This window comes from Pelophylax lessonae, assembly GCF_965119305.1.
Source record: "Pelophylax lessonae genome assembly, chromosome: 2".
NCBI classification, from domain to species: Eukaryota; Metazoa; Chordata; class Amphibia; order Anura; family Ranidae; genus Pelophylax; species Pelophylax lessonae.
The window spans coordinates 639132001-639155959 of record NC_138769.1 but is presented as its reverse complement, the minus strand read 5'-3'; the positions used below and the strand labels follow the sequence as shown (position 1 = coordinate 639155959).

At 41.4% G+C, this 23959-nt stretch overlaps 1 protein-coding gene across 2 annotated transcripts in view; it reads right to left on the bottom strand.

The window, feature by feature from the left end:
• Positions 1 to 23959, bottom strand: part of RXFP2 (relaxin family peptide receptor 2) — a 453266-nt gene that overhangs the window by 147621 nt on the left and 281686 nt on the right. For both annotated transcript variants that reach the window (XM_082248385.1, XM_082248386.1), the window contains exon 4: positions 22854 to 22959. In XM_082248385.1, the coding sequence (XP_082104511.1) occupies positions 22854 to 22959 (106 nt within the window). The remainder of the gene's footprint in view (positions 1 to 22853; positions 22960 to 23959) is intronic.

Here is a 23959-nt window from a genome sequence, read left to right as displayed (position 1 = left end):
GTGACTGTCAATGGCAATGTGCGGTCCTGTGGACGCAGGGAATTGCATGTGTCTCCCCCGGGAGCTGTGGTGGTAATCCCCACGGTCCTGCAAAATGCACCACACACATCCCTATATAAAAATGAAGTGCAATATGGTGAAAGAAAGTAAGTGGTGACTGTATTGCTGTGAAAAAACAAAAAGGCATGTGTAAGTGGTGAAACAAAAAAAAAAACTTTTCAAAGCCCAAAAGAAAAAAAAACAGGGGGAATAGAGAGAATAAAAATAAAAATTGAATGGATAAAGAAATACTCCATGAGAATCACTAGGATTAACCAGAAAGTAAATAGATGCAGTATATCCAAAGAAAAAGTATACAGCGAAATGCTTAAAAAGTGGTTACCTTAAGTGTCTGTCTCATGTAATAATGCAGTAAGCTACATGTGATGTGTTCTGGATCCTGAGTCTAAATGAACTGGTAGAAAGGCATGTGTAAGTGGTGAAACAGAAAAAAAATTATTATTTTTTTTATTTTTTACCACTATTGTGCGGTCCTTTAAGCTGGGCGTTTGTTTGGTTTTCATGCCTGGGAGCTGCGATGACCACCGGTGCCCTCCCTCTCTCCCCCCCGCCTTTATTTGCATTGGGGGTTTGGTGTCTTTTGCTTGGCGTCACTTTGGCGTGTTAGCATTGGATGCCATCAGTATACATCTATAACTGCTATTGTTAGAGGGGAATTACTCCCTCTTCTGGCAGCAGGTCTGCCTTAGTTGGGGGACACCTATTTCCAATTAGAAATCAACGTGATGCTGGGAGGCATCCGTGGTTGAGCTGACACACAAATATATATCCCCAAGTTTGCAGACAGTTCATTTAGACTCAGGATCTGGAACACATCACATGTTGCTTACTGCATTATTACATGAGGCAGACACTTAAAGCGGAGTTCCGGCCTTGGGGGTGAATTTTAGATAAAAATACTTCCGAACAGTCAGGGCTAGTGCATAATGGCTAGCCTCTGTACTGTCCCAGGTCGCACTTACCTTTTAGAAGAAATACTTATTTCTTCTCCAGCGTTGCCATCTAAGGTGTGGGCAGCTGAAGCCAGTGCGTCCTCTTCTGCCTCCTCTTCGGTGACGTCGGAGTCCCAGAATGCCCTGCACTGGCCCCGCTCGTCACTTCCAGTGCAGGCACGGCAGCCCTGCACAGCTTCTGGAGAAGTGACGAGCGGGGCCGGTGCAGGCGCATTGACTCCTGGGAGCCATGACGTTCAGCTCCCAGGAGTCATCGCAAGCCGGAAGTGACGGAGCGGGCCGCGGCCGCAGAGGGAGTAAGGGGAAGGAAGGTGAGTATATTTTCTTCAAAAACAAGGTAAAGGAACAAAAAAAAATTCAGGAGCATCCATTTCTTTTTCAGGTGACCCTCAGCAAGCAGATGGCCCAAAATTGATTTTTTTTCGATTTTGAGGCTGGAACTCCGCTTTAAGGTAACCAGTTTTCAAGCATTTCGCTGTTTACTTTTTCTTTGGATATACTGCATTTATTTACTTTCTGGTTAATCCTAGTGATTCTCATGGAATATTTCTTTATCCATTCAATTTTTATACTCTCTATTCCCCCTTTTTTTCTTTTCTTTTGGGCTGTGGAAAGTTTTTTTCTGTTTCACCACTTACACATGCCTTTCTACCCATTTTTTTTTAATCTCAGACACAGAGTACAGTTTTTTGTTTTTTTTTCACAGCAATACAGTCACCACTTACTTTCTTTCACCATATTGCACTTCGTTTATATATGGGGATGTGTGTGGTGCATTTTGCAGGACCGTGGGGATCACCACCACAGCTCCCGGGGGAGGCACATGCAATGCCCTGCGTCCACAGGCTTGCACATTGCCAATGACAGTCACCTTGTAAATAACAATAGGGTTGGACAACTATTTCCTCACTTTTAATTTGAATGTGTGCAATCTTAGTTGACCAATAGATTATTGGAACATTTATACTTTTTTACAGAGTTTTTGGCATCCGCTCCTGAAGAGTGGTGTTAAACCACGAAACGCGTAGAGCTACAAGGATGTCATAAATTTTTCAACCATACAGGACTCCATCGCTACCTAATCATTTTTTAACATTAACTTACCTTTTGTACCTTTATTGTATTTTTTTGTATTCATATATACATGATACAAACTAGGTCCATGACTGCTGCAGCAAGTTGATGATTCAGCATTCATTGCCATGGTGTACCCTGCAGACTATCTATAATATGGCAACAATGGAATAATTATGGACTGTGTGGCCTATACAGAGTGCCATTAGTCCCTATACTCTTGATATATACATATAATCTGTGTACCTGCACATATATCAGACTGATCCAAGTGTTTTGATTGTGTTGATTATACATGAATTGATATTTCACATGTTGTACCTTGGTAATTGCTGGTGTATAAAATGTTTCCATTGTTCATATTTCCCAGCGTTCTGGTTTCCACCTCATCTAAAGTCCCAATCCTTTCCTCCATTCAAGCAATTAAGGATGGGGGCACATTTTTCTGTGCTCGATTTAAAGTCCCAACTTCTCGTTTCTTTTTTAATCATACCCAGGGGCATATCTGCCGAGAAGCAAAAAAAGGCAGCATTTTACAGCATTTTACAGGGGGGGCGGTACCGTCCCCTGGCAGAAGGGACACTAGGGAGCAATCCGCTCGCCGAGGAATGCAGGGAACAGGGGCAAACTGGGATGCTGATCTTATGCCCCCGAAAATAGGCAGAGATCCGCTTTAGTTTAGGAACCGAGCCATAGTGCTGGCTCTGCCTCCACCTCTGGCTGAGGCTCTACTGGCCACTGGTTGCTTGAGTGTAAGATTCTGGTACCTTTGGTACCCTTATTTACCATTTCCCCTTCAAAACATTGCGTCCCACCTTTCTAGTTAGGTGGAACGCATACACCTTTAAGACGGATGACGTCATCGCTGAGCGCCGCTGAGCGGCTATTTCAATCGCCAGCATTCTCTCTCACGTTGTTCGTTCAATGTGTGTCTACATGCTCACAAGCCTTGTCTTGCTGTCGGAACCTCCAGCTATTCGCCTTTACCTGGAACAGACCGGAACCTCGCATCTGATCCCGTATCTCGCTACCGGATCACTCCCTCACTACTGGACCCCTCTACTTACTAAACCTTACTAGTGATAAGTACCCCACAGGGGAATCCTCCATAACTAACTTACACTATCATCTTCTGCACATTAAGGACTGTTACTATCTATGCATACTAATTCTACCATCTGCACTGTTACATAGATTGCTAGCTCTTGAGTCTACTACCATCTATCCTTGCACTGGGTTAGTCTATCCTGTCTATGTCATCTGCTGTCCTTACCACCTGTTACTATACATGATTACTAACCTATCTGCATTCTACCTATTACCATCTACTACTCTCCTGAACATTACTATCAAGTGCTTACCATTACTGTCACTGCTCACACCTGTCCCTTCAGCACATCACCTCCATACTATCATATACATCCTATCACTCCAGGAACATCTTATTGAGTGTGTGTATATCTGTATGCTGAAGCAGACAGGCCCACAGTGATGAGTCTGGAGAGTTGGATCTGGTATTCCAACACATCTCTACATGACTACTGAGTGGAGATTCTGCAGCTGCAAATCCAGCTTACAATAAAAACGCAGGAGCGTTACAGATTGAACGAACCTTAAAAAAAATGGATTCAGCAGAATTACCCACTCAAGTGACACAATTAACACAACAAGTAAATGCATTAATACTTGCTCTTACTGAAGTAAAAGAAGACAATCAGACTCTGAGACAGCAGGTAACCCGTCTTTCCCAGCTTACTGCTGCTCAGCCCCCTGAACCCAAAATAAACCCTCCTCTAGTGTTTACAGGTGATCGGAAAAAATTTCGTGAATTCAAAAACGCATGTCAATTGCTTTTTTTGCTAAAACCTCGTACTTACCCTACTGATCAAATTAAAGTCTGTACCGTCATTTCATACTTAACGGGTGATCCACGGGCCTGGGCAAACTCTCTCTTTGAGAAAAATGATCAACTTCTCAACTCCTATCCTTTATTCCTAGCGGAACTCGCTAGTTTATATGATGACCCCAATAGGCAGAGTACTGCTGATATCCAATTGAGGGCTTTAAAACAAGGAAGGAGACCTGTAGAAGACTTTGTAGCAGAGTTCAAAAGATGGACCCTTGATTCAGGGTGGAATGAAACATCTCTGCGAACTCAGTTCAGACTCGGGTTGTCAGAGGCCGTTAAAGACGAGCTCGCCCGAGCGGATTTACCTGGCACTTTGGATGCCTTAATACAACTCAGTATCAACATTGACAGGCGACTGCGAGAAAGAAGGGCTGAGAAAATGGGAATGCCATTGTCTAGTCCTTCTCGGATTTCGGCCGTTGACCCTACTCCTATGGAGGTAGGAACTATACGCCCACCTTTATCAACTACTGAACGAGCCAGGAGAAGATCCAGTAATCTCTGCATGTACTGCGCATCCCCGGATCATTCGATAAGTGTCTGTCCCCTTGTCCGCAAAAAAGAGGGTGAGTGTTCACATGTCTTGCTAGGGGGATTAACGACTTCCTTTTCTAAACCTTATCTCTTTGTTCATTTAACATTACAGTGGGACCAGACTAGGATTACTACCAAGGCTATGATCGACACAGGATCTTGTGGGAACTATATCGATACACTTTTTGTTACCTTAAATAAAATACCTATTATTTCAAAACCTAAACCTGTTTCTGTTAGTTTCATTAACGGTATCCCGCTATCTTCTGGTCCAATCACCAATCAGACACAAGCGCTCCTTGTCACTGCTAACGAGTCTCATATGGAGACCACCTCCTTTGATATACTATCTTCACCCCATTTTCCCATTATTTTGGGACTCCCCTGGTTACACACACATCAACCAATCATAGATTGGAAAAGACGGACTTTAACTTTCCCTTCTCACTATTGTGAGATTACGTGTAACCTCCCATCTTATGGAAAGATCCTGTCTGTGGTGTCAGACGAGATTGCACCACTATGCTATCAGGATCTGTCCGAAGTATTCCTTGAGAAAAATGCTCAAGTGTTGCCTCCCCATAGGGATTATGATTGCACTATCGATCTACTCCCTAACAGCAAATTGCCTTTCGGTCATGTTTATCCTCTTTCGCAGGATGAACTCTCTCATCTCAAGGAATACTTGGATGAGAATTTGACAAACGGGTTCATCAGACCCTCTACTTCTTCCACAGCTGCAGGACTTTTCTTTGTCCGCAATAAGGATTTAAGTCTTAGGCCTATTATCGATTATAGGCAATTAAATACCATTACAATAAAGGATCGCTATCCTTTACCGCTCATCCCTGAACTCATTGAACAAGTGCGTAGGGCTACTTACTTCTCTAAATTGGACCTAAAAGAGGCATACAACCTAATCCGAATCCGTGACGGAGATGAGTGGAAAACAGCATTCAGAACCAGATACGGATTATTCGAATATCTTGTGATGCCATTCGGGTTGTGTAATGCTCCCGCAGCTTTTCAAAGGTTCATAAACTACATCTTTAGAGACTTACTTGATGTCTGTGTTGTGGTATATCTGGACGATATACTTATCTATTCTCGATCTCTGTCTGAACATATAAAACATGTAAGACTTGTGTTATCCAGATTACTCGCACACAATCTATACGTGAAATTAAAAAAATGCCTATTCCATAAGGAAGAAATATTATTCTTAGGATACATCATATCCAAAACCGGAATCAAGATGGATATGAGCAAGATATCCTGTATTCTGGATTGGCCTATACCAACAACTCGTAAGGCATTACAGCGATTCCTTGGATTTTCAAACTTCTATAGGAAGTTCATCAAGAACTTCTCTGCTATTGTGAGACCTCTCAAACAACTTACAAGTATAAAGAAACCATTCCAATGGTCAGAAGAAGCAAATGGAGCTTTCCGCTTGTTAAAAACAAGCTTTACTTCTGCTCCCATACTACGCCATCCAGACCCATCCCTCCAATACATTCTGGAGGTAGATGCGTCAAATATGGCAGTAGGAGCAGTTCTCTCCCAACGACCAACAAATACTTCACCACTCCACCCAGTTGCTTTCTTCTCAAAATCACTAAGCAGCCCAGAGGTGAATTACCCAGTGGGTGAAAAGGAGTTGCTTGCCATAAAACTGGCACTGGAGAATTGGCGACATCTACTTGAAGGTACCCAATTACCAATACTCATATATACAGATCATAAAAACCTTCAATACCTCCAGACTAACAAAACTCTTTCCCACCGACAGGTACGATGGTCATTATTCTTCCTAAGATTCAACTTTCTAGTGACCTACACGCCTGCAGACAAAAATAAAAAAGCGGATGCGCTATCACGATTAACCGAAGATAACTGCGCCGAAATCCCTTCTATTCCTATAATACCCTATGAACGTATTATTGGTGTTGTTCGTTCCCTGAAGGAAGAGATTTTGCACAGTATAGGACTGGATTCACCTCCACCACAACAAAGTACTGATGCAGAAGGCTTCCTCTATTACAACGACAAACTCTACATACCCCCTACTATGCGCACCAAGATCTTGGAATTATCACATGATGTGCCCATGGCAGGACATATGGGTATGACGAAAACCCTTAATTTGCTTACCAGGCAGTTTTGGTGGCCTGATATGAAGACGTCTGTACAAAAATTTGTTTCTTCATGTGACATCTGTGCAAGGTCCAAAATTGACACTACAAAACCATCTGGTCTACTCTGCAGTCTACCAATACCCCAGGTCCCATGGGAAGTTGTGTCCTTAGACTTTATAGTAGAACTACCACCTTCCAAAGGATTTAATACCATTCTAGTGTCAGTGGACCATCTGACAAAGATGGCACATTTCATTGCTATTCGCAGACTACCTTCATCTAAACAAACAGCGGAACTACTAATGAAACATGTGTTCAAATTACATGGAATTCCAAAGACTCTTTTATCCGACCGTGGTTCACAGTTCATCTCCAAATTTTGGCAAGCTCTATGTCAAATACTACGGATTGAGCGAAAGCTCACTTCTCCCTACCACCCTCAGACCAACGGACAGACTGAAAGAGTCAACCAGTGTATAGAACAATATCTGCGTTGCTACACATCATACCTACAGGATGATTGGGTGGACCTCCTCCCTCTGGCGGAATTTGCTTATAACAACGCAACCCACAGTACTACTAAGCAAAGTCTATTCTACTTGAACAAGTAACCTAGTAGCCTCAGACTATCTTACCCAAATAAAAGACTCTCTGGGTTTACTTAATACCACCATCACACACGCTCATAGTCAACAAAAAAGGTACTACGACCTTCGTAGAAGACCTTCTCCGCAATATGCTATTGGGGACCTCGTTTGGCTATCGACAAAAAATTTAAGATTAAAGATCCCTAGCAAAAAGCTTGGACCTTTATTTCTGGGACCCTTCCCAATTAAGAAACTCATTGGAAAAGCTGCAGTGCAACTCACCTTACCGGCAGATCTCAAAATACATCCCATCTTTCATGTGTCGCTACTGAAGCCACATGTTCCTAATCAAGGAATAAGGCCTACCATCTTGCCTCCACCTCCAGTACAAGTTGAAGGCGGAGAAGAATATGAGATTAAGGAGATTTTGGATTCTCGTATCCACAGAGGAAGACTCCAATATCTCATAAGATGGAAGAACTATGGACCCCAAGACGACACCTGGTTGGAAACCTCTGATGTTCACGCACCTAGGCTTATACTAAGGTTTCACACGAAATACCCGGAGAAACCAGTGCTATAGGCCTTCCGGAGCTGGCCTTAAGGGGGGGGGTACTGTAAGATTCTGGTACCTTTGGTACCCTTATTTACCATTTCCCCTTCAAAACATTGCGTCCCACCTTTCTAGTTAGGTGGAACGCATACACCTTTAAGACGGATGACGTCATCGCTGAGCGCCGCTGAGCAGCTATTTCAATCGCCAGCATTCTCTCTCACGTTGTTCGTTCAATGTGTGTCTACATGCTCACAAGCCTTGTCTTGCTGTCGGAACCTCCAGCTATTCGCCTTTACCTGGAACAGACCGGAACCTCGCATCTGATCCCGTATCTCGCTACCGGATCACTCCCTCACTACTGGACCCCTCTACTTACTAAACCTTACTAGTGATAAGTACCCCACAGGGGAATCCTCCATAACTAACTTACACTATCATCTTCTGCACATTAAGGACTGTTACTATCTATGCATACTAATTCTACCATCTGCACTGTTACATAGATTGCTAGCTCTTGAGTCTACTACCATCTATCCTTGCACTGGGTTAGTCTATCCTGTCTATGTCATCTGCTGTCCTTACCACCTGTTACTATACATGATTACTAACCTATCTGCATTCTACCTATTACCATCTACTACTCTCCTGAACATTACTATCAAGTGCTTACCATTACTGTCACTGCTCACACCTGTCCCTTCAGCACATCACCTCCATACTATCATATACATCCTATCACTCCAGGAACATCTTATTGAGTGTGTGTATATCTGTATGCTGAAGCAGACAGGCCCACAGTGATGAGTCTGGAGAGTTGGATCTGGTATTCCAACACATCTCTACATGACTACTGAGTGGAGATTCTGCAGCTGCAAATCCAGCTTACAATAAAAACGCAGGAGCGTTACATTGAGTCACCTGGCATCTAGCAACCAGTGACTCCCCACTCTAATTCAGAGGGAGGACAAGGGGGCCCTTAGCATTAAAAGCAGAGAAGGATTTAACTTCCTCCTCCTCTGCGCCTATTGCTCTCCACGGTCCACCGCCCTCCTCTATAATCTTCTCTAGGCCTCCAGCATGCTCTGAGGAAAGAAGGGAACTAAAGTCTAAGGTGAGGTGATTGGAACAGTGTGTGTACAGTGTCATTATATTATCACTGCAGAGCCAGAGACCCATACAAAAGAGGAGGGGTTCATGCTGGGACTTGTAGTCCTTCATATTTAGGGAATGTGACCCCCAAAAGTTAGGGACTACAGGACCCAGCAGAGCTGAGGATGTGACACCCCCTGCCCCCCCTAACTAGTGAAGGACTACAGGTCCCAGCTTGAACCTGTAAAATCTAAGGGGTTACATCCTTAGATCTCAGGGGTTCATGCTGGGACTTGGAGTCCTTCAATTTTGGAGGGAGTCACATCCTTAGATCTAAGGGGTTCATGGTGGAACTTGTAGTCTTTTACTTTTGGTGGATGTGAACCCCCCAAAAGTGAAGGACTACAGGTCCCAGCATGAGCCCCTTTAGAGCTGAGTATCTGACACCCCTCTGCCCCCCCCCAAGTAGTGAAGGACTACAGGTCCCAGCATGAACCTGTAAGATGTTAGGATGTGACCCTCCTAAAGTGAAGGACTGCATGTCCTAGCATGAGCCTCAAACTATGGCCCTCCAGTTGTTCATGAACTACAATTCCCATCATGCCTAGTCATATCTTTGAATGGCAGAGTTTTACAATGCCTCATGGGATGTGTAGTTCCGCAACAGCTGGAGGGCCGTAGTTTGAGGATCCCTGCTCTAAGAGCTGAGGACATGACACACCCTGCCCCCCCCAACTAGTGAAGGACTACAGATCCCAGAAGGAACCCATGAAATCTCAGGGGTTCATGCTGGGGCTTGTAGTCCTTCAATTTTGAAAGGAGTCAAATCCTTAGATCTCAGGGGTTCATGCTGAGCCTTGCAGTCCTTCAATTCTTTTGGGGGGGTCAGATCCTTACAGATGAAGGGGTGGATCCTATAAAGAGAGGGGTGGGGAAAATTTACATAGGAAGATGTCCGATTTTAGTCTTGCCTAGGGCAACACAAAACCAAAATACACCATTGCCCACTCCCTGAAAAACATTTGAAGACGATGGCTGATTCAACCTGATAGAATTCTGAATATAGGAAAGTGAAAGAGTCTGCCTACCCAAAACTTATATTTCATGGTTGTTTAGCTGTGCTCCTACATTCAGAAATAACCATGAACACTTGGATGGCAACATACAAACATCTAATGGACCTGAAATAACGAATGAAATGGAACGTTTTAGAATTACAATGTCTGTAGTATGACTATAAAATTCTTCAATATGAACTGTCCTGAAGCATTACAGAAATTAATCATATTTTCATTTTCCAAGTGGCATTGTCCAGGGCATTTCTGAACATGACTGGTTACTGTGAAGTAAGAAAGCCAATTAAGCCATATAGGTAAATAGGGCCCTGTTATTGCAGAAAACAGGTCATCTCTCTTTTGTCCGACCTATGCTACAGTATATACAGTACACAGGACAATTACAGATTTTGTATGGCAGTCTAGAGCGAGGAAGGACCAAGCATAAACTACATCCTACTGAACAATGGCTAAATGATAAATTAGCTGATGGACAAAAAAGCAGTAACTTCAACTGATGAAGAACAAAAACATATACATTTTCTATTGTAATGGACAAATGATATGTGCAGTATCCTGCCACAACAAACATAAAAAGGTTTTTTTTTCATCTGTCAAAAGAGATTTAAAATCTGAGTTGTTGATATGAAGTACTTTACTTCATCATAGCAAAATAACGTGGAAAGTAACGACACAGCAACCAAACATGTATCACACTCTGGCTGTTCTAACGTGACAACACCTTACATTTCATTGGTTAAATTGTTCTGCTAAACTAACACTATAAAGCCGATTGGGTGATATGTGTCATGTGGGCGGTAAAATCATTACCTAGGGTGGAGCTAGGAAGCCATCTTGCTGAGGTTTTTTTTGTATAGTGGAAATGCCATTTTACCCTTTCTGTCATGTGGGTGTATTTTCACAAATGTTTTAAATAAATAGTGGTTTGCAGTCTGCACTATCTTGCCTTTTCTTTTCTATGACATCAGAGAGACTGATGACCAGTATGAAGAATAGCCCTGGATGCAAGCTGTGATACATCAAGGACACCAAGAGAGGAGCTTTGGTGGTGGGCACAGCAGTGCTGCTTTCATTGGGTGAAAAAATGTGAATTTCTTATGCACATGGAAGAAATTTGTTACACTTTTTTAAGATTGTTATCACATGAAGCTTGGATGGTGTATATACAGTGGGTACAGAAAGTATTCAGACCCCCTTACATTTTTCACTCTTTGTTATATTGCAGCCATTTGCTAAAATCATTTAAGTTCATTCTTCTTCCTCATGAATGTACACATAGCACCCCATACTGACAGAAAAACACAGAATTGTTGACATTGTTGCAGATTTATTAAAAAAGAAAAACTGAAATATCACATGGTCCTAAGTATTCAGACCCTTTGCTGTGACACTCATATATTTAACTCAGGTGCTTTCCATTTCTTCTGATCATCCTTGAGATGGTTCTACACCTTCATTTGAGTCCAGCTGTGTTTGATTATACTGATTGGACTTGATTAGGAAAGCCACACACCTGTCTATATAAGACCTTCCAGATCACAATGCATGTCAGAGCAAATGAGAATCATGAGGTCAAAGGAACTGCCTGAAGAGCTCAGAGACAGAATTGTGGCAAGGCACAGATCTGGCCAAGGTTACAAAAAGATTTCTGCTGCACGTAAGGTTTCTAAGAGCACAGTGGCCTCCATAATCCTCAAATGGAAGATGTTTGGGACGACCAGAATCCTTCCTAGAGCTGGCCGTCCGGCCAAACTGAGCTATCTGGGGGAGAAGAGCCTTGATGAGAGAGGTAAAGAAGAACCCAAAGATCACTGTGGCTGAGCTCCAGAGATGCAGTCAGGAGATGGGAGAAAGTTGTAGAAAGTCAACCATCACTGCAGCCCTCCACCAGTCGGGGCTTTATGGCAGAGTGGCCCGACGGAAGCCTCTCCTCAGTGTAAGACACATAAAAGCCTGCATGGAGTTTGCTAAAAAACACCTGAAGGACTCCAATATGGTGAGAAATAAGATTCTCTGGTCTGATGAGACCAAAATAGAACTTTTTGGCCTTAATTCTAAGCGGTATGTGTGGAGAAAACCAGGCACTGCTCATCACCTGTCCAATACAGTCCCAACAGTGAAGCATGGTGGTGGCAGCATCATACTGTGGGGGTGTTTTTCAGCTGCAGGGACAGGACGACTGGTTGCAATCGAGGGAAAGATGAATGCGGCCAAGTACAAGGATATCCTGGACAAAAACCTTCTCCAGAGTGCTCTGGACCTCAGACTGGGCCGAAGGTTTAACTTCCAACAAGACAATGACCCTAAGCACACAGCTAAAATAACGAAGGAGTGGCTTCACAACAACTCCGTGACTGTTCTTGAATGGCCCAGCCAGAGCCCTGACTTAAACCCAATTGAGCATCTCTGGAGAGACCTAAAAATGGCTGTCCACCAACGTTTACCATCCAACCTGACAGAACTGGAGAGGATCTGCAAGGAGGAATGGCAGAGGATCCCCAAATCCAGGTGTGAAAGACTTGTTGCATCTTTCCCAAAAAGACTCCTGGCTGTATTAGATCAAAAGGGGGCTTCTACTAAATACTGAGCAAAGGGTCTGAATACTTAGGACCATGTGATATTTCAGTTTTTCTTTTTTAATAAATCTGCAACAATGTCAACAATTCTGTGTTTTTCTGTCAGTATGGGGTGCTATGTGTACATTCATGAGGAAGAAGAATGAACTTATATGATTTTAGCAAATGGCTGCAATATAACAAAGAGTGAAAAATTTAAGGGGGTCTGAATACTTTCCGTACCCACTGTATATATACATATATATATATATATATATATATATATATATATATATATATATATATATATATGACTGTTATTATCGTTTTGAACAATTTGCTAATTTTTTATTCGGGATATATATTTTATGAACTCTATCTGCTCTAGTATACCAATTCACATTGTTTATTTGCTTTCTCATGTTTTTGTTATATTGCACATTTTTTGCAAAGGTTTAATTTTTAGGATACATATATTTTTTGTTTAGATTGTATAATTTGGGGAGAGGATTTAATTGCAGAGCACTTCACTTACAGTGGGGATCGAAAGTTCGCATAAAGAAGACAAGGAAAGATGGAAAAGTCTCCAAAAGGCATCAAATTACAGATTAGACATTCTTATAATATGTCAACAAAAGTTAGATTTTATTTCCATCATTTACACTTTCAAAATAACAGATAACAAAAAAAATGACGTCTGCAAAAGTTTGGGCACCCTGCAGAGTTAATATCTTGTACTGCCCCCTTTGGCAAGTATCACAGCTTGTAAACGCTTTTTGTAGCCAGCCAAGAGTCTTTCAATTCTTGTTTGAGGTATCTTTACCCATTCTTCCTTACAAAAGTCTTCCAGTTCTTTGAGATTTCTGGGCTGTCTGTCACGCACTGCTCTTTTAAGGTCTATCCAATGATTTTCAATTATGTTGATGTCAGGAGATTGTGAAGGCCATGGCAAAACCTTCAGTTTACGCCTCTTGATGTAATCCCCCGTTGATTTCAAAGTGTGTTTAGGATCATTATCCATTTTTAGAAGCCATTCTCTCTTTAACTTCAGCTTTTTCACAGATGGCTTCAAGTTACCATCCAAAATTTGCTGAAATTTTCTTGAATCCATTTTTTCTTCTACTCGTGAGATGTTCCCTGTGCCACTGGCTGCAATACAACCCCAAAGCATGATTGATCCACCCCATGCTTAACAGTTGGACAGAGGTTCTTTTCATTAAATTCTGTGCCCCTTCTCCAAACGTACCTTTGCTCATTCCGGCCAAAAAGTTCAATTTTAACCTCATCTGTCCACAGAACTTGTTTCCAAAATGCATCAGAGTTGTCTATATGTTCATTTGCAAAGTTCAAACGCTGATTATTGTGGGGAGGACGTAGAAGAGGTTTTCTTCTGATGACTCTTCCATGAAGACCATATTTGTACAAGTATCTCTTTATAGTGGAATAGTGTACCACAACTCCAGTGTCTGCCAGATCTTTCTGGAGGGATTGTGCAGTCAAACGTGGGTTTTAAATTGTTTTTCTCACAATCCTGTGAGTTGTTCTGTCTAATATTTTTCTTGGTCTTCCAGATCTTGCTTTAACTTCCACTGTTCCTGATGACTGCCATTTCTTAATTACATTCCAAACAGAGGATATTGACATCTGAAAACACTTTGCTATCTTCTTATAGCCTTCTCCAGCTTTGTGAGCCTCAACTATTTTCAGTTTCAGTTTTCTAGACAACTGCTTAGAAGATCCCATGGTGCTGATTGTTGGGGCAAGGTCAGATGAGTCTGGGCATTTAAAACCTTTGAGATTGATATCACCTGGTCTTCCCAGACGATGATTGAGAACAATCCATGACACTGGCAGGTCTCAACCTTGCAAAGGGCGCAGTGCATGCTATAAATTCTGCAGGGTGTCCAAACTTTTGCAGACACCATTTTTTTGTTTTCTGTAATTTTGAAAGTGTAAATGATGGAAATAAAATCTAACTTTTGTTGACATATTATAAGAATGTCTAATCTGTAATTTGATGCCTTTTTGAGATTTTTCCATCTTTCCTTGCCTTCTATATGCACATTAATACAAATTTTTACCTGGGGTGCCCAAACTTTCGATCCCCACTGTATCATTCTAGGTATATGCTTTTTATTAGTGTGGTGATTGCACTTTGTGTGGTAGCCAGTGTAATTTTGTCATCAAATTTCAATTTATTTTTAGTCATTTTGACTAAAATGCCATTTTAGTCCCATTTTAGTCATCTGCAATTGTTTTAGCTTTAGTCGTATTTAGTCTACTAAAATCTGCAGTACATTTTAGTTGACTAAAATAATTTTAGTCGACTAAAGTCTAATGGGTTTAATTAAATTGTAATGCATTTTTTAAGCATTTCTCTAGAATTTCCAAACTCATGATATACTCCTGGAGTAAAAAAATCAAATATGTTATTAGTTATGGCATTAAGGTTTAAACAAACTCACAGATACAGATTTAGCCACTCTGGATGGTCTGAGGAGGCCTGTAATGTACAGTGCTCTAGGCAGTGGTCTGAGGAGGCCTTTAATGAACACAGTGGTCTGGGTGGTGGTCTGAGGAGGTCAGTAATGCTGCACAGTGCTCTGGATGGTGGTCTGAGGAGACCTGCAATGCTGCACAGTGCTCTGGACAGTGGTCTGAGGAAGCCTGTAAAACTGCACAGTGCTCTGAATGGTGGTATTAGAGGCCTGTAATGCTGCACAGTGCACTGGACGGTGGTCTGAGGGGAGGCCTGTAATGCACAGTGCTCTGGGACAGTGGTCTGAGGGGAGGCCTATAATGCACAGAGCTCTGGGGTGGTGGTCTGAGAAGTCTATAATGCTACACAGTGCTCTGGATGGTGGTCTGAGGGGAGGCCTGTAATGCATAATGCTCTGAGACGGTGGTCTGCGGGAGGCCTATAATGCACAATGCTCTGGGAAGGTGGTCTGAGAGGCCTGTTATGCTGCACAGTGCTGGATGGTGGTCTCAGGTCTGAGGAGAGGCCTGCAACGCACAGTGCTCTGGGCTCTGGATGCCGGTGGTCAGAGGAGGCCTGTAATGCACATACAGTGCTCTGGACAGACGGAAGCCTGTAATTGCCTTGGGGCCCTGCATGGCTCAAAAATGTTACCCTATGTGTACTGTGTGACCATGTTAAAAGCTTTTGACCCTCCTGAGGAATCCTTGGTGTGCTGATAATATTTCTCCACTCAGATTGCATGTGGTTTCCAGCTCACGGTCATTACTGCACCCAGCATTATTACAGCCATTTCCATGAATGTGTGCATGGGGATTATTGCATTTGGCCTGTAATTGTAATAGACTCACTCTCGGTGCTCTCTGCTCTAGACGGTCGTCGCCGGGAGTCAGAAGTGGGACTCTCGTCGGGAGGCCTGTAATACACAGTGCTGCTCTGGATGATCGTCTGAGGACTCGGAGGTCTGTAATGCTGGCTGCATTGTGTTGCTAACTGCTGTTAAGCGAAGCATGCTACAGACTCGAGCCGCTTGCTTGCTGGGAGCGGAAGCAGGCGGAGCTCCATGGAAACCAGAAATTCACAAGGGTAAACGCTCCTGCCTCTCATTTTCATTTTGCTTTCTTTCGTTAATGAAAAAAAAAATTAATTTCGCCATAGTTTTCGTCAGTGGACAAAATTGTGGTGAACTTTTCATTTAGTTTTCGTCACTGTAAAAAGGCCGCTGCCGAAAACTTAGACGAAAATGTTTTTGTCTACAAAATTAACACTGGTGGTAGCTGCTCTGAAAACTGTTTTTCTTTTTGGACTATTAATCCTTTATTTCATGCTCAAGTAATAATCCACAAGGTGCAAAGAAAGCCTTGGTCAAAAATACTTTTTTCTAAAATGACTTACAAAAAGTATTGTGACTAATAAATAACTTGGAGCGAGTGGAAAAAAGTTAACGCAAAAAGAGTTACTTGTGTTGATGTCACTTTTTTCCTGTAATTAGGTCTGAGAACTGAGAGATGAAAGGCATTGGACATAGTTCATTTTACTGCTCCACTACGGTTGAGAAATATCTATGTTTGAATTTTTAGTTGATGCTAGCAAGCTGAATCATGAACCTCAGGGGTACCATCAATAAAGTCTCTGCATCTACAATCTTAGCTTTGCTTATCTGCTACAGGTACGTTGTATTACAATGAGATCTTATCTTGGTGCTGGTTTTCAATTTTCTTTAATATATGGAAAATATGACAGGGATATTGAGATTGCAGGCTGGGTGAAGTATGCAGAAGAGCTAGAGATTTGTGTATCTTACCAATTACTTCCCTCAAAAATATAAAAATTAAATGGATTGTGAAATGAAGATTTGTCCCGAAAACTACAGTATTTGAGCAATTTTATCATGGTGAGCCTGACAGCTCATTCTCCTTATTGGGCCTGAAACTGACATAAACAAAGGTTGCCTTATGCATGAAACTCCATCCTGACCTCCTACATCTTTATTAAACCTCTAATCAGAATAGAGAAACTTTGTTATGATGATGCAACAGTGCTGCTGTTAAAATAAATCATTGAAAGTGGTATTAAACCCCAAAACAAACATTTATTGCATTGCAGCTTACCAATTCTTAGATGTGATGGCTGCATCCATTTTCTTTTTTAAACTTTCTTTCTTCTATTTTCATCTGGTGATCCAGTCAGCAAGTCTGTTTTTTTTTTTTTTTCAAAAGCACAGGCAGGGGTGTACAACCACTTTGGCTCTCACACCTGTTCACCCATTAGAAACCACAGAAATTGTCAAATTTCTGCTAGGAGCATGTTTATTCGGTGATAATGTTGTCATTACTTCATAACGTAGTACATATATTGTTTTTTTAAGGACAGAGAAGGCTTTCTTTTTGTGAAAAATGTCCTGCAACAATGATTTTTTTTTTTCACAATCCTTACACATTTAAACATAATAAAACTAAACAAAAGGCACTTTTTCTTATTTTGAGAAGTGTTAGTTTAAAAATAAATAGTGTTACTGTAATTTTGTCCTGTTTAAAACAACACTAAAATTATGATTTCGGGACAAAACATTGCAAAGGTATTTACAAATTAAATAAAGTAGGTTTTTTAAATGTTACGCTTTTTTCAGTGTGATATATGAAACTATATATAAAAGGTGTAAAAATATTAATGAACAAAGCAAACAAAAACAGAAAAAAAGTTTAAATATTAGTTGATAAAATAGAAAAACAAATCACCAGGAAAATCTAAATTGAATGGAGAAGGGGAATTAGGGGTAATTAAAGAAGATTTGAGTAAACTAAGGGTTAATAAGGGGTTCAACAGAGGAACATTTGATTTAAAAAAACAACAACTTCAACTTTTTTTTTAATTGTCAGGTTGCTCTAACTGATTTCATCTGCAGATCAAAGTTAATCTCTTTGATCTGTAGATGAACAAACAGAAAGTTACAAAATGAAACAACGTTTCATTGTATCTTCCTGTATTTGTGGCTGAGCAATGTTGTTGATAAACATTGCCAGACTGCTTTTTTTATTGATAGCTTCTGATTGCAGGACCTTCTTTGGGTACTTGAAAATGCAGTTTTGATTAATCAGAGCTGAATGGCTGTGTACTGTGACAGGGGGGATCCCGGCAGCAGGGCAGAAGGACTGGACATACTAGACACGCCTCTGTACAATAATGACTTTTTTGGGCATGTCTAGCATGCCCAGAGTCTGTAACTGGTTTAAATGATCAGCTTTTATTAATTCATGTTAAACCTTTATCCCAAAAGGAAAAAACACTGTTTGCTGCAACTGATTATAAAGTGGAACCAGAGTTTGGCTTCAGGTTATTGGTGTATTTAAATCTGCTAATACATTTAGCATTACCCTCCCCAAAGACTGACAATGCTGTTGTCTGCTGTGTCACCTGTGCTCATTCATCCCGAGTTGTGTCTTACTAATACAGAAGGTGTGTTACTGGCCAGATCACCAGGTGAAAAGAGAGGGAAAAAACCAAAGAAAAGAAAACTGATGCAGCCACCACATCTAATGATTGGTAAGCTGCAATATAAAATGTTTTGGCTTTGGGTTTAATACTGCTTTAAGATTGGGGCCACAATTTAGGATTTAAAACATGAAATTAAATTAAGACTTCAGATGTAAGATATGATTTAGGATTGGGTCATGAATAAGACATGGCTTGTCAAAATGTCAGCTGGTCCCCATCATTCCTTATCCCCTCTTCCTTGTAACACTTCCCTGGAAGCTTGTGAAAGGAAACCTGCACTGAGAGAAAATAGAAGGTTTCCTAAAACCTCTAGTTAACTTGCTTTTATACTGATATAATGGATTCAGCATTTTGGCAGGTGGCAGGTGGGGACAAGTATAAAGACCAGGATTCCTGACTACTTGTTGCATAATTGACTCAGAAAATGCTGAAGACAGAAATATCCGGGCAAATAGATATTTTTCTTAGTACAGGTTTTCTTTAATAGAAAACTGTCAGGGATGGCATATAAGAGATGTCACTCTTGATTCGCTTTTTTAAGGTCTGGATTCCAGATGTGTCATCCTGATCCTGGTTTCATTATGTGACCTGCGTTCTTGTTTGAGCTCAGTGACTGAGTAAGTTGCAGAGCCAAAATTAAAGAGAATGCCCTGGAGTTTTCACCTCTAAAAAAAATAAAATCAGCAATAACTGTAGCCATATTTTTGTGTTCATAGGTATCTCTTGAACAGTGGGGTGGCAGCGTGACCGTGTATGCTATGACTTTCTACTAACCTGGAGGATGAAGAACACATTAAGAAAGAAGTTTGGCGTCTTAAAAAAAAAGTACTCATCTGCATGCTGCAGCATCCGTGTGATGCTGCAACTATCCCCCACTGGCTCTAAGCCCAAAAACAGAGCTATTACATGACCACTAATCGCTCAGTTCTCATGCCTTTCTAAGCAGAGAGCAGTGATCGTTAGTTACCGCTCTCTGCTCTGCCCCTCCGCTGCTCACTGGACCACCAGGCTTTGGAAGAGGAGGGAGAAGCTGGCTCAGACTCTTAGCAGTGCGCTGAAAGGCTCATCCAGCTGCTGATCAAGCATCTGGGTAGATCCCAACAATATTGTCGGGATCCTTCCAGAGCCTGGAGCAGCTCAGTGAAGTCAGCCGACAGCGGGCTTTAGTCTGCTTTCAACTGATTGTGGGTCACAGGACAGCAAAATTAGGTGCAGTCCTGTGACCCACAATACTTCTCTTTTAAATAAAAGCTGATTGCTGGCTATCAGACCAAAGCCAGTCACATGCAACACAAAGTATCTACAGCCATTTTCTTTTCTTTTTTTTCTAGTTTTGGATAGAGTGGTGAAGGCTGAAATCCGCTGTCAGTTTTTTATTGAGTCCCAGGTAAGGAGATTTACTATCTCTATTTATCCTGGTGACCTTATTCAAAATGTGGAGTTGTCACTGAAACAGAAATGGAGGAGAAAAGTTCCAATGGGAACACTTTTTCTGGTGACAATGGGGACTGTTTATTAGGGAAATTCCATCACTGTTTGAGACATTTCCTCTCACTTTGTATTGAGTTTCAGGACAGGATGTGAAAAGAAATCTCTCAGTGGGATACATAAAAAATTAGGGGGTTTCAACTATTCCCTTATTGTATCCAAAAGTAAAGTCGTTTGGGATTTAGATATAGTGTAAGGGTTGCACTGTTGTAATTTGGCTTTATGTTGGTGTGTAAGTGGGGAGGTTGACAAAGAATAAAGATTGATACATGTCTCACTATTGCATAATACGTTTCTAGGACAAGGGAGCGGGCTTTTGCAATGAAAACAGGAGAAAGACAAAGAGAGGGGAAATAATCGGTGCCCTCATTGAAAATTGCAGGGATATGCTAAAAGAGTGCCTAATGCTGAAATTATAGCCCCTGTATTCCACTGTACCTGAGTACCAGCTTTAGATGGTCTGACTCTTTCATTTGGATTGTAATTTACACTCACTGCCATACTACTACAACTTAAAAGTCCTGGTTATTTATTTATTTTTTTTATCTATGTCCTACCACTATTCAACTTTTCTATTAGGTTGTCTCTGGGGAAATTTCTGTCAAATGGGAACATGGATTTGGAGGTCATGCTTGTGTCAAGGCTACATATCCATAATCCTTTGGTTTTCCTGTGACATAAGGAATAATTATGTTTAGATATATAAATTTACCTCATTCCAATTTGGGAACCCTGCAAATCACTAATGGACTCTGCTGATTAAGATTTGAAGGACATTCCAATATTGAAGATCACGTTCATATATTTAGACAAATTGGTGGAAAGTAGCATGAGTTTTCCTTTGCCAATCTTCCACTGGGAAATCGATTAGTTACCTGTCCTTTTAATCACCTCTAATGAGGACTTTTTTTTATCATTTTTATGGATCCGGTGTTTTGGTATATTGTATCCATCATTAGCTAATGGCCACCACGGATCCATGTATTTTATATATATCTGTTTATTGTGATGTCACTAATTTTGTCCTTTTAAATTTGTAATAAAGTTATACATGTTTTTTACAGACAGTGATTTACTTGCTTGTATCCTTTCAACCTACATATGCCAATATAGTCCCGCTTTTTCTGTCCTCTCTTGGACTTTTTTATCAGTGGAACAAGAAAAGAACCCTCACTTTTCATGCTTTACCTAGGAGAAGTTCTTAAAGTGGAGCTCCGCCCAAAAGGAGAAGCTCTGCTTGTTTGCACCCTCCTCCCCTCCACTGCCACATTTGGCACTTTTTGGGGTGGGAGGGGTACCTGGTTTTGACTACCGGAAGACTAAGGTCAACTTGCACATGTGCAATAGGAAACCAGCTGTAAAGCTGCAAGGCTTCACTTCTTGTTTTCCTTAGTTCAGATGACGACTTCTTCACCCAAACCCGATTGAATAATAGACTTGGGTGAGGACGTCACTGGATCCAGGGGCAGGTAAGTGTTTTTTTTTTATTAAAAGTCAGTATCTACAGTATTTGTGGCTGCTGACTTTTATTTATTTATTTATTTTGGGGGGGGGGGGAGCTTGGAGCTCCACTTTAATTTAATAAAAATGGAAATACATATTGAGACAATTTTACCAACGTCTCATATAAAGGCAACTCCTAAAAAGTGATGGGCTGGAATGCATGACGAGCTCTTGGAACAACGCACAGTATTCTGTTCTATAATATACAATATCTCACAAAAGTGAGTACACCCCTCACATTTTTTGTAAATATTTTATATCTTTTCATGTGACAACACTGAAGAAATGATACTTTGTTACAATGTAAAGTAGTGAGTGTACAGCTTGTATAACAGTGTAAATTTGCTGTCTCCTCAAAATAATTTAACACACAGCCATTAATGTCTAAACCGCTGGTAACAAAAGTGAGTACACCCCTAAGTGAAAATGTCCAAGTGCATGGCAGCACTCATACATTCCCAAAGACAACCTCTGGATATGACGCTGAGCACGTGCACTCAACTTCTTTGGACGACCATGGCCAGACCTGCTCTGAGTGGAACCTGTCCTGTTAAACCACTGTATGGTCTTGGCCACCGTGCTGCAGCTCAGTTTCAGGGTCTTGGCAATCTTTTTATAGCCTAGGCCATCTTTATGTAGAGCAACAATTCTTTTTTTCAGATCCTCGGAGAGTTCTTTGCCATGAGATGCAATTTTCAATATCCAGTGACCAGTATAAGAGAGAGAGAGTGAGAGTGATAACACCAAATTTAACACACCTGCTCACCATTCACACCTGAGACCTTGTAACACTAACGAGTCACATGACACCGGGGACGGGAAATGGCTAATTGGGCCCAATTTGGCCCTTTTCATTTAGGGGTATACTCGCTTTTGTTGCCAGCGGTTTAGACATTAATGGCTGTGTGTTGAGTTATTGTGAGGGGACAGAAAATTTACACTGTTATACAAGCTGTACACTCACTACTTTACATTATAGCAAAGTGTAATTTCTTCAGTGTTGTTGCATGAAAAGATATAATAAAATATTTACAAAAATGTGACGAGTGTACTCACTTTTTAGAGATACTGTAATTCTGAGTGCACGATTTGTTAATACATTGTAAACACAACTGTTCATCTGTAGCGCGGTAACTTTCATGCAGGCGATAAGTCTGATATTGAGATTCCAGGTCAATAAGTCAGTAAACCGGAGCAAAAACAAAATTGTCTGTCAATAATTTATGTGCATGTTCTTGGGAGGAGAGGTGCTAATAGGCAGGATATGTCTGGACAGGATGGACACATTTTAGTGAGGGTTGTCACTAATGAATAATTAAGGTGACAGCAAGGTAATAGAAATCAGAAATCTACTTACAAAAGAGTTACATTGCTTGACACATGTGGTACTGCTTGAAAATTGGCCTCTACACACTCGAGCTCTGTGTCTTTGCACTCACAAATCTCTGGGAACTTGGAGAGACCTAGAAGCAATTGACAGTAATAATATTCACTGAAATGAACTGTACATTATAAACATACATATAAACATATTTTTTTAATCATGACATTTATCTGGGTTTATTTTACCTAGCAGGCATTTTTGTCTAATAAATAATTTATACACAACGACTGAAAATATATGTGATATAATGAATGGAAATTATGTGTATTTAAAAACAAAACAAAACATTTTAATGAACACAGGTACATAACAGGATCATTTTTAACTTGCATTTGGAGCAGCACTCTGCCTTTTTTTAAATGCAGTTTTGTGTGTGCATGTGCTCAGTGAAAGGATATCTCATCATACACAATGGGTGAGACTTCCTAAAACTGGTGCACACAGAATCTGGTGCAGCTGTGCATAGTAACCAATCAGCTTTTATATGTTACTGTCAAAGCTTAAGGGCTCTTTCACACGGTCCGCCTCCGTCGGCGGACTCCGTACTGCTCAGCGGGGGATCAATCCGCCGATCCCCACTGAGCAAGCTGGTGACAGCTCCCTCTCCGCTCTGTGTGTGGAGAGGGAGGTGTCAGAGCCCCGCTGCTCTCTATGGGGGAATCGGATGAGAACGGACCGCCTGTCTGCTCTCATCCGATCCGATCCCCTTGACGGATGGAAAATAGGGTTTCCATCCTTCCGGATTTCACAGACAGGATCGATGCAGATGGCAGCGGGTGTCAGCGGACATGTCACCACTGACATCTGCTTCCCCATAGGGTTGCATGGAGAATCCGATCTGATCCGCCTAAAAAACTGACCGGATTTGATCGGATCATTAGTGTGAAAGGGGCCTAAGGCTCCTTTCACACGGGCTTTCTGATCCGGTCCGCCTGTCAGTTTTTCAGGTGGACCGGATCGCATGCTCCATGCAGCCCTATGGAGCGGCGGATGTCAGCGGACACATGTCCGCTGACACCCGTTGCTATCCGATCTGATCCTGTCTGTAAAATCCGGATGGATGGAAACCCTATTTTCTG